Source organism: Abramis brama (assembly GCF_963993115.1).
Source record: "Abramis brama genome assembly, chromosome: 21".
NCBI lineage: Eukaryota > Metazoa > Chordata > Actinopteri > Cypriniformes > Leuciscidae > Abramis > Abramis brama.
In genome coordinates this window covers 18,466,566-18,479,154 of record NC_139983.1, presented here as the reverse complement: position 1 = coordinate 18,479,154, position 12,589 = coordinate 18,466,566, and the positions used below count along the sequence as shown (strand labels likewise).

The 12,589-nt window shown below is 37.9% G+C and overlaps 1 protein-coding gene across 3 annotated transcripts in view; it reads right to left on the bottom strand.

Moving 5' to 3' along the window:
• Positions 1–12,589, bottom strand: part of slc8a1b (solute carrier family 8 member 1b) — an 81,442-nt gene that overhangs the window by 6,691 nt on the left and 62,162 nt on the right. For 2 of the 3 annotated variants that reach the window (XM_084096937.1, XM_084096938.1), the window contains exons 3-6: positions 11,879–11,991; positions 8,096–8,241; positions 7,142–7,241; positions 2,349–2,624 (exon numbers count right to left, since the gene is read on the bottom strand). In XM_084096937.1, the coding sequence (XP_083953063.1) occupies positions 2,349–2,624; positions 7,142–7,241; positions 8,096–8,241; positions 11,879–11,991 (635 nt within the window). Of the gene's footprint in view, positions 1–2,348; positions 2,625–7,141; positions 7,242–8,095; positions 8,242–11,878; positions 11,992–12,210; positions 12,318–12,589 lie in introns of all 3 variants that reach the window. The other variant, XM_084096939.1, reaches the window with a different exon arrangement.

Sequence of the window (12,589 nt, the reverse complement as noted above, 5' to 3'; positions counted from 1 at the left end):
AAATGTCCCTGTTGCTCAAGTATGTCCGTGCTGGGAAATACAAAGTGGACTAAATAATATTTAATCAAAAGAGAGAAAAATCACTTTAATTAACCTATATCGCCACACATTGGCGAGACTGCATTCAGAGGATGCAGTCACTCATTTTAAATTCATCGAGCGAGTTAATTAAAGATACTCTAACTATATGCTGAATCTAAAGGCTTTGTGTTCTGTTCTAAAGCATTGGTGAACGCTGCCTTATCAGTCAGCGTACATGTCCCTCGCTTGGTTAATTGGAAGTTCAGTTGTTTTCTCAATATTGACACATTTGTCATTTTGTCAAACTGTGCAGAAATAGCAGAAAACAATCAATGGATATGGTTGGAACCTCTTCAGTTGAACGTTTTTTTTTGGCCTCATTTACCTTACTATTGACTTGATTTTTGACCTGTTACTAGTAAAGAGTGCAAGCACCATAGTTTTTGGTGTCTGAACCAGACTTTGTGATTTCTTTGATCAAACTTCACAAAAAAAATATATAATAGCATTTTCTAAGCTTTAGCCCCTCAAACAATTTTTTTGTCTTACCCTAAGGGAAAGACATATTCCCACAGTTTCCTGTTAGCAAGTGATTTTAGCTGATAGGGTACAACGTAAATGATTTTAGCTGATAGGGTAAAATATGTCTAAAGGCCACCTGGGACAAAAGACCGCTTGAATTAAATTTGATCCTAAAACAAAAAGCACTACAGTACTTTTCTCTAAACATCTGTATTACTTCCACTAGTGCTGCCACTATCAGATTTTCACTACGTGATTATCCTGGCCAAGAAATTGATCACTATATCTATAGAATTTTAACTAATAATATTTATATTTTGTGCTTTATCTTTTTTGATATATATCAAAATATACATTTTTCTGTCCCCAAATAGCACTGCAATCGAAAAAGAAACATTACTATTGATTGAGTAGCACAGTTCGTGTAAAAAGGAATACTGAAGAACTTCAGCAAACAGTGTCCCATTTTTCATTTGTATTTCAATCACTTTTAGCGTTTCATCAATCTATTTTATAATACATATTATTCTGGAAATAAATCCATTCATCTGCACTTACGCAAAACAATTTGTGGAAGTTACAGGTGTATTGACGATAACCATGATATTTAGAAAATGAAAAAGGCCAATCGATATCATGTTAATACAAGACTGCTAGATTATTAATAATGCAAAAAGAGAACATTTTAAAGGAATATGTTTGTTTTAAATCCAATCATAGTCAATTATATCGGGCATTTTGAGCTGAAGCTGCAGGGTGAATCAACAGCACTGAACAGTAACTGAAGCGCTTTGCCATATATATGGATAATAAACTCACCAAACGCATCCTATTAGAGATGCAAATGCACAACTGAACTTGATACTGTATATGTACCCAAAAATTAAAATTCTGCCATCATTTACTGAACCTCATGTTGTTCCAAACCTTTATGACTTACTTTCTTCTGTGAAGTCAATGGAGTCCAGTGTTGTTTTGGACCCCATTGACTTACATTGTATGGACAAAAACATTCTTCAAAGTATCCTCTTTAATGTTCCACACAAGAAAGAAATTCATGCAAGTTTGGAACAACATGATAGTGAATAAATAATGACAAAACTGTCATTTTTGGGTGAATTATCCCTTTAAGGATGTTTCTAAAAAATACTTATTAAGAAAATGTTGTCCTTTTGTGTGTACGACATTGTCAATGTATGATGACTTTTACTGGAAAGCAAGATGCAAATGTAAGAAAAGGATTTTCTGCAGCGAGATGAGAAGAGCAAAAGGGCGAGAAAAGGAGGATGAAAAGAAAAAAAAATGGAGTGAGTGAGGTAAAGAGGGAGAAGAACAGCATTAGAGAGAGAGAGAGAGATGGGAATGCTTTTGCTTTCTGCTCTCTCAGCATTTTCTCTATGAGTAGCCCAGTGTGTCTGGAATACTAAACATGGTGAACATGCCCTGCACTTCCAGCAGACACAATCTACGCCTCTGTGTGTGTGTGTGTGTGTTTCCTCTGTACATGAACATTGTGCTGTTTGTGTCTCTCCTCTGTTCATGAACATTGTGGTGTGTGTATGTGTGTTTATCCTGTTTTAAATAACAGTTATCATGACTGATGAAAGGGGGGTACAATGTAGCAAGGAGCTTTATTCTGCATAATTATATGATATATCATAATCATAGCCCTGTGCGCACATGGATGCACAGGACATCCTCATTCTGTAATAAATGTCTGTATGTAAATATAAACATGGGTGGCTGAAACACAAAAATCAGAGGTAAGCTTTTTTCCCTGTCTCCCACTTCCCTCTTTCTCTCACCTGGCACTGAAGTGCCCAGCGCCACAAACACCACGGCTGTGACAGAGTCTTTGAGTCCGACGGTGCAGCCGAAGTGGGATGCTAGGTCTCCGATGAAAGCCGTCAGGAGGCCGATCATGAGGATTGACACCACGAAACATGCCCACCCGTTCCAGTAGTCGGTGGGCGGGACGAAGGCGAAGAGAACTTTCCAGAAGACGGTGAGGAAATGCATGACGTAATCGAAGCAGGAGGGGAGCTTCTCCTCTCCACATTCTTCATCATCATCATCCTCACCTGCAGGAAGATAAGATAATGACCTTATACAAGGTGAATAAACCCCTAAGTATTAAAGTTTGCCACATGACTCATCCTGTACCATTTGTGCTAAAACAAGCAAGAAATATCATAGATTTACATTGAAGGAGGAATCAGAATGTCACGTTTTGACTTGGGCTAATAAGGGTGGGGTTTGGGATTCCCCCTCGGTTGAAATCGATAGATAAAGCCTCCACACACACACACACACACAGCCTTTTATCCATAGAGCACACAGCATGTGTGTGTGTGTGTTCAGTGAGGTTCTAATCTGTTTGATATTCTGTTGGTGCTGCGTTTCCTTGAGAGCGTAAAGAGAGCAGCTTACACACACCCACACACTGCTCTCTGACAGGTGAGGCTGTTCCTTTAAAGTGTGATTAGATGAAAACGTGACATTCTGATGTTCAGAAATCTCGTCTATTCACAGCAGCAGCTGAGAGCAAACGGATTCAAGCCTTTGGCAGTGGATTTCATCATTGTTTCGCTAAGACTCTATTCACAGGCAAAAACCTGATTACACACTGTGATTAAAAGGATTATTGATCAAGTAGATATTTAGATTGGGACCCATTCGTTTAGACAGAACATTCATACTGATCATTAAAAATATGCAAAAATGTTGGACTGTTTCATTACAGCCCAAGAGTATTTGAAGGTCACGATGATGTTTGCTGTCACTGCAGTACATGTGTGTAAATATGGACACATCTGTGGTAAAAAGACAGAGAAGGTCAACATGATGCTTTATGTGCTGTCCACGAGTGTGTCTGAAGGGTGTAAATGCCTCATAAAAGAGCATCAGATTGCTTTCAGACAAGAGTAATACATGCATACATGCACTATGACATTGACCAATGGCATTAAAAAAAACAAACATGATTAATGTCCTAAATGAGGACATATTGTATACTTATGGTCTATTATTGTAGCTTTTAATTATATATTTTCAGTTTTCATAGTAATTTTAGTTTAAGATGTAGTAATTTAATTAATGCGCTTTTATAATTTTGTTTAGTTTTAAAAAATATATTTTTATATATATCTTTAATTTTAGTTTTAGTAATTTTAATAAGTATTTAATATTTTATTTCTAATATTTATACATGTGACCTAAACTGACCATAAATATATATATGACATTTTTACAGTTAACTCCCCTTCACCCATAATGGTTTTGTTAATCATAATTTATTTATGAAAAATTCTTCATGAATAACTTTCCCAATTAACGACATCCCCGTCACAGTTGCGTCACATGTAGCTCCATTCTGTGGCCTATTTTGTGCCTAATCTATAGATAAGTAAACCCCTACATCCTCAGTGCTGACGTTGTGTTGACTCTCTTTATCTTTCTATATAAATTATCTCGCTGTGCTGCAGAGTCTGACATTTAGCAAAGCTTTTAAACTTTAAACTCTTCAATTTACTGCCATTAGCTGAAGACCTTTACCGCTTCTTTGTATCTATCTGTGTGCATTTGTGCAAATGTACGTGTGTATCTGCGTGTCCTGATAAAAAGTCGTGGAAAAATCTCTGTTCCTTCCTCAGTGGCATTAGATAAAAAAGAATCAAGTGTTCCATTTGTCATCAGTCAATGACATCTGTTAGGAATCGATAGTTTGATGTTAGATAGGATGTTTGGTTTGCTTTTTTTCCAGTATGAAAGTAAATGGTGCTGGCAAGAATGAATCCAAAAATGACAAAAAACATGAAATTATTGTATAAATAGTCTATATATGACTTGTGCATTTGAAAACGCACATATTTAAATTTGCTGCACTGTGATTCATTAAAGACACACAAGAACTATGAACATGTACAGTAGCATTATTGATTGACAACCTGGCCTGAAACATCTGTGTGAATTTGAATGAGATTTGAGAGGTGTAGTGGAGGAGAAAACTAAATCTTAAATCGATTCATTGCAAGAACAAATCATACTTGAATCGGATATTGCTACTTCTCAAAATTAAGTGATACAGGTTTGGAACGACACAAGAGTGACAGAATTAATTTTCATCTTTAAACTCATCTGCATATATATAAAATTGCATACAAAAAAGCTGTTTTAGAAACAACTAAATGCTGTATAAAACACTCGGTCTGACAGCAGTTGTGTACTGGTAATTACAGGTCAGCTCTGAAAGCAGAACACACACACACACACACACACACACACACACACACACACACACACACACACACACACACACACACACACAGGCTTTTAACCTTGCTTTGCCCCAGAGCACAAATTGGCACACTGAGAGGTGTTCAAGTGTGAATCACTAAGTCACCAACACCTGATCCACACAAACAAACACACACACAAACACATGGCTAGAGCAGCAGCAGCCTCTATGATCATCAGTCTCTCTTAGGCCGTGCTGCGAGTGCTAATTACTTTAGAAAACAAACCAAAAAATAAATAAATCCCTCTCTTGTTTTTCTCTTTCTCCGCCTTCATCTGCTGTCTTTCTGTCCTTTGCACAAAGAATAGAGACTCCTTCACATGGCTGTAAGTGTCTGAGTGGAGGTGAGGATGTAAAACTGAATTTCCCGAGTAGCACAGTTGCCACCAGGGGGCGCTTTATACAGCAGAGATACATTTCACAGATACGGTATGCTCTTAAAAATGGGTTCTTTATTGGCACTGATGGATCCATGAAGAACCTTTAACATCCGTTGAACAAAAGTTTCTTTATAGTGGAAAAGGTCTTTGGATGATAAAATATGCTATTTTTGAGGTTCCTAATTGTTTTGGAGGTCTCCTACAATAGGTTAACATGCATCCAAGGGCAAAAAACACTTTCATTTTCTCACAATATACATTGCAGCATCACCTCTTTTCTTACAGCGTCTCAAATGGATAAATAAAGGATTCAGTCTCTCTAAATCCCATCTTTTCCGCAAGCCTACTCTGCTCTAATTGTTCAGATGGCCCAGTCTGGTGTGATTGGTCTACCACTTACAGCGCGTGTCGGAAACAAAATGCATATTACTATATCTGAATTTTAGATTCCTCAGCACTTGTACACACAGTGATACAAACAGCAACGATGGTGTCGGTTTTTCCGTATCAGTTCGAGCCCGAGTCTCAGTCTTCATTAGATTTGCAATGCTGAAAACAGCGTCTTCTTGACATGTCGACAACACCCATTCTTCTTTGCAAAACCTCTTAAGCTCCATCAGGTTGGATGGGGAGTGTCGGTGTTTCAGTTCTCCTCTCTCCACAGAAAAATGCTGGAGCTCTGTCAGAGTGACCATTGGGTTCTTGCTCACCTCCCTGACTAAGGCCCTTCTCCCCCGATTGCTCAGTTTGGCCGGGTGGCCAGCTCTAGGAAGAGTCCTGGTGGTTCCAAACTTCTTCCATTCACTGATGATGGAGGCCACTGTGCTCATTGGAATCTTCAATGCAGCAGAATTTTTTTCTGTGGCTCGATACAATCCTGTCTCGGCGGTCTACAGACAATTCCTTGGACTTCATGGCTTGGTTTGTGCTCTGACATGCACTGTTGACTGTGTGCCTTTCCAAATCATGTCCAGTCAACTGAATTTACCACAGGTGGACTCCAATCAAGTTGTAGAAACATCTCAAGGATGATCAATGGAAACAGGATGCACCTGAACTCATATTTGAGTGTCATGGCAAAGGCTGTAAATACTTATGTACAAGTGATTTTCGTTTTTTATTTTTAATAAATTTGCAAAGATTTCAAACAAACTTCTTTCACATTGTCATTATATGGTATTGTTTAAAGAAGGAAAATATTTGAGGAAAATAAATATAAATTTATTTGAGGAAAATAATGAATTTAAACCATTTTGGAATAAGGCTGTAACATAAATTGTGGAAAAAGTGAAGCGCTGTGAATACTTTCCGGATGCACTGTAAATGTTTACTGAAGGGTTCTTTAGGGAATCCAAAATGGTTTTTCTATGGCATTGCTACAAAACCCTCTTTTGGAACCTACATGTACCGTACATGGCCATATGTTCAGTTCAATCACACACACTTACAAACAGCGAAAAAAAAGGTCAACTGAACCATAGGAAATAAAACTGGTGTAAACTAGTACTTGGTACCAGTGCATTTGACATTTCAAGTGGAAACCAAAAAAACTTAACATTTGATGCAATCTATATAACCCATGGAGATGTCTAATCCTGGAGGGCCACCTTCCTGCAGAGCCTAGCTTTAAACCTAATTAAACACACCTGAACCAGCTAATCGAGCTCTTCAGGATTACTAGAAACTTCCAGGCAGGTGTATTGATACTGAAGCTGAGCTCTACAGGAAGATGGCCCTTAAGGAGCAGGATTGGACACCCTTGATATAACCCAATTGAAAACAAAGTGCTAAACAGTGGCATTTACTACTGCAGGCACTTCTGGCAACACTTATGAAAGATTAACATTTCGAACGAACTATTCTTTTTTAATGAATCGGTAAATCAGGCCTGCCGATGCTCCTCACAAACCCAAATACTCACCAGCGCTGACTGTGATGGCCTCAATAAACTGGTCCCTCCAGCTGTTGGTGCCAACCAGAAGAGCCAAGTTTGTCTTTTTAATCAGCTTATCAACAGTGTTCTATAGAGAAGAGAGACACAGCGAACAAAGAAAAAATATGGCTTAATTACTGTCCAGTGCAACTGAGAACAAGAATAAACAAACAAACACACACTTCAGACGAGGCGAACCACAGTCCATCGAGTGTTTCTGACTGCTCTCTGGTCTGCCCCGCTGTGAAGTGTGTGTGGGATCGGAGTGTGTGTACGTCTCAGCATGGCTAGTGCGTGTGGGTTGAAGTGCAGGCGTGTGCATGTGTATCGTTCTGAAGTGTGTGGAGGCGACCGATGAGATGTCAATGTTTAAGATCCTTGAACTTCCCTGACAGAATGAGAGAAAATACAGAAAAGCAGGCATCTGCACACTTGCAGGCTGATGTATTTCTAATTCATACTGTGTGTAACCTATAAAGTAAGTGATAAATGTAGTAACCCAGTGTCAGGTTTGTGTAAATACTAGCAACTATTGTCAATGAAAATCACCCACAAATCAATAAAAAAGCCCTCAGTGTACCAAGTATACTGCAGTAGAGATCTTAACGGGCGATCTGTTTTGCATGTTTCATATGATAATTGGCTATTGGTAGATTTATGGCAGTATGCATGTAAGTGAATAGTTCATGTAAAAATTTACATTTTGTTTTCATTTACTCAACCTCAAGTTGTTAAAAACATGTATGATTTTCTTTCTTCTGCAGAACACAACAGAAGATAATTTGAAGAACTTTTTTTGGTCCAAACAATAAAAGTCAATGGGGTCCAAAAAAACAAACAACAAACAAACATTGGACCCTCTTGAATTTCATTGTATGGACAAATAAACATGGAAACATTCTTAAATAAAAAAAGTGGGAACTGTGTAGCAAAATAACACACCTTAAATTCATAAGATTCCTCGATGATAACCTCCAGTTTGGGGTGATCTCCGAGCATTGGCTTCCCCATTTCAGCGATGCGTCGTTCCTCATCATCTTCGCCCGTCAGAGGCTCCTCCTCTTCCTTCCCCGCCTCTTTCTCCTCCTCTGAAAACAAGAGCACCAGTCAGAGAGTAGAAACCAAACCCACCAAACCAGCCACCTTATAATTCAAATAATCATCCAAAACATGTTTGTGGACCAACAGGTTTCTGTGGATAAACTGGATTGTGTAAATATAGTTTTTGTCAAAATGCTACAGTGAACAAGAATTTGGCTCAGCTGGGGAAAATCCTTTAAAAGGTCAAAATCTCAGATCTTCGTTGGTAAATTTAGAAAACAGGGTCCATTTCATAAATCATACTTTTATGACAGAACATACTTTTATTACAGACCACTGTGACTCTGTATATATGAGAGCTGTGTCAGGGGCAGGATTTTTCCTTCATTCGTTTCAGCGATGAAGCTTCTATTGGCCCAATGGAATTCTGGGTAAGTAAGTGTGTGACATACACAACCCCTGATCATGTGACTGGGTTTAGCCCAATCAATCACCCACATTCACACACACAATGAAATGAGAGGGTCAAAGGAAAAGAAGCAGATGCAGATCGACATGGAAGATTTGGAAATGAAAACACTTAACATTAGAGACATGCACACACTGATGTGGACAGAAAAGGAAAGGGCTGGGAAAGGAGAAAATGACAATCCTTTGGGCAGCAACATGGTGATTTAGTCCTATCACATATATTCTCTCTTTCAATTCCTCTTTCTGTCTCATTTATTTCATATTTCTTTTCAGTTCACAAGCTCAGCTGGCATTACCGCAACACCAACAACAGCAACAGTCATAAAACAATGTTATGATGATTACATTCCCAAGCTCAAAACAAACATGAGCCTCATAGGCAGAAATGGCAGCATAAACGAATGAAATATCTAATGGAACGAATAAATCTCAAGCCACAAATGAACCCAGAGGCATTAGTGGAGGATTCCAGCATAAGATTCACTGTCAGATTAATGGCAGAGCAACTCGCTCCTGTAGCCTAAACAGCCTCTCCCTCTCTGTCTTGATATTTTATGTTTATCTGTTCCCGTGTAATCCGTTCATCTTTATTCTCAGACGGCAAGTTCTCCTTTTTTGTGAATTACTTGGTTTCCCACACTTTTCTGCCTGTTGATTTGTGAGATAACAAAATACACACATCATCTCTTTCTGTTTCTGTCCCTCTGAATGCAGATCATTTTTTCCACTTTGTCTTATATGTCTTATATGTTATTTCACCATCTCCTCTGTATTGTTCATGGTTTTAGCATGTAACAGCCTCTCAATCATTTTTCTCACAAGCGGTAGTTCTATCTTGTTTGAGTATCTGTAAAGACGACGCATTAATTTGATTGGTCAAATTTTAATGGACCTGTTTGAAGAAGCAAGTCAATACAAATGTATAGCCGATAAAAATAAACTAGTTGAAGAAAAACTGAAGAGGAACAGGCTGAACAATAATTGGGTATCGCAAATATCAATAATTGGGTCAGAGAGGTTTGATTGATGTCATGCTTAAATTCTGCGGTCATTCACATGAATTAAAATACCAACTATATATAGAGAGAAACTAATATTACCGAAATCCTACAAAATTAAAAGGCAGGGAATCTAATTTACTATGAAAAAATAAATATAAAATATTTATATATTATTATAAATTGGTATTTTATTGTTTAGATTTCCAGCTTTATCCAGCTGGTAATCAAAGTAATACATTTCAGGCCTACTGTAGATCTGTGTCCACCACTGAGTAGCGTTACACAACCACAGAAAAAAGCTAAAAGATGGATAGGAAGTACATTAAAAGACCAACAGAAAATGTGGCACATCTCAGAAGTAATAAAGTAAAGACAAATAAAATAAATGAATTGGTAACATTGAGATTTTGTGATTAGCTTTGGTAATTGAATGAGATGCTGCATATTTTTTCTATTCTGTCTATAGATGTGACACAACATTAAGATGGAGTCAGGTTCATGTAATTTGATATTGATTTAATTGGTTGATGTTCTCTCTCTCTTGTTTTGTCCTTGAAAACAGAGCTATCATTTTCAGTCTACAGCTTGTACACACACACACACACACACACACACACACACACGTTCCTTTCATTCTCATCCAGCCATCTCTTTTGCGGTCCTTTATTTTTCTAGTGTCTCTTCTTTTCTTATTTCTCATAATAAGCAATCTCTTTTCTCTTGTCTATGATGGTTTTGAATTATCCAGGGTACTCTCAAATCCCTTACAAACTAAGCTAATCAAAAGCAAATGGACTCGATTATTAATTATTTTGAAAACGTTTCACCACTCATCTGAGTGCCTTAATCAGTTTTTTTTTGGTTAATCACTGATGAAGTCATATGGCTGTGCAGCAAAACATCATCAAAAATGCATAACCAAATCCAGCTGCATTTCATTGAATTCTACCTGATGTTCCTCTCTCGAATTAGTTCCTATTTACCATGTTTTGACCTTTGGATCCATTTTTATTGCATCTTATATCAGTTATGCTAAAATACAACATTAACCAAAACCAAATGAATATCAAAAAGTAAATCTAAATACGATAAAAACATTTGATACAAATTGAAAACACTGAAGTGCTGGGAAACTGAACAGCTCTGCTTCCTGGAAAAGAAATGTTTATCTAAATGTGAGATGAAACACACTCAAACAACCTTGGCTTTGAAGACAGCTCACAATCTTGAGCTCGGAGTCTTTTCGAGCTCCCCTAATCTCTCCTCATGATTTACAGCCCAGTATCTGAATTATCTGAACTCATTTGCTGGTGTGTTTTTACATTTTCTTTGTGTCTAGTTATGAGATTATTGCAAGGAAACGAAATGAAACAATTGGCTTTGAAGCTTTCTTTCTTTCTGAAGTATCCTGAACACACCCTATATGGTAAACTACACAAAGATTGTGTAAGAGATGATGATAACTATAAATAAAGGGTCATATCATTAAAATGTAACTGCCCTTTTTAGATAAATTTTTTGTGTATTATATGAACATACTGCAAATTGTAAAAAAATGTATCAAAAAAAATTAGCTTTGGTGACTTTTCAAAAACACAAAAATCTTACTGATACCAAATTTGAAATAGTGGTGTATATTGAAATAAACTGCAGATACTTGTTCTGAAATTCAAATTTTAAAAACATTTTATGTTACTTTTGCTCCTAAACACCTTAAGATATGATAACTTAACTGGCATATTACTAAAGACAAGAGTAAGATATGGAGAAAATATAGCAAAACGTTGTTCTGATCCTGGCAAGGTCATTGCTAAAATAAAAAAAATGTTCTAAAAAAATCTGCACATTACCAGAAAATTTAAATCCCTTTCAGTGCATTGATTGATTGACAGGTGAGTTGGCGGTCCCTCACTGGACGCATCAGGACCGATTAGCAGTTTCAATACGGATGCTGAAAACTGGGTCTTTATTATGTTTTTGCTGCAATAATCTTTAACTAACATTAAAACAAGCATCATATAACCCTTTAAAGTATGTTTAATGTATGTGTGTTATTATGCGAGTAATTGTGTAATCATCGAAAGCAAAGACAAGTCATTCGATTAGTAAAACAGCACACAGACACCAGGAGAGAGAGACAGAGAGGGTGAGACTCTGCCCAGAGGGAGAGAAGAGTAAAAAGCGAAGGAGACACTGTGAGAGGGAAAGAAACCTCTGTATACTGTCCATCCTCTCCTTCTCCAAAGTGGCGTCTGTAGCTCTACGCAAAAGCTGCATTGCTTATCGTATTCCTCTCGATTGAGAACCCTGACTGTTATCGTCTTCCTGCAGAAACAAGACAACAGGAGGGGGTTGGAATAATGCATGCATGATACACACACACACACACACACACAAGCACACACGGGGACTGGGCTGCAGGGCTGTCGATGGTGTGGTTTGGCCTGTACTTGATCCCGATGATGATCCAGAGGACTGGTGTTCAGTGTGTGTGTGTGTGCTGTATGTGTGGTTTCCTCGGCAGACTCAGGCCACGCCCCCCACCTTCCTTCTCATTGGTCTCTACGAGCTGAGGGTCTCCGATCTCCAGGAAGAAGCTCTTGTTCTTCTCGTATTCTTCGTCATCAATTATCCTGACTTTTATTGTTTTGCTGGAGAGAGGGGGAGAGAAAGAAAAAGAAGGAGAGGAAGAAAAGAGTGAGGAAAAGACAGGCCAAGAGAAAAAGAAGATAGATAGATAGATAGATAGATAGATAGATAGATAGATAGATAAACGGCATGCAGTCATGCACAGGCGGACAGTCAGAATAAGAGGATGATGCAAGAGAGACAGATAGAGAGAGAGAGCAGCCTCATCAATTCTGACTGTGTCTAAATACACTCACAAACACAGATACAATCAATATTCCCTCTTAATTTTGTA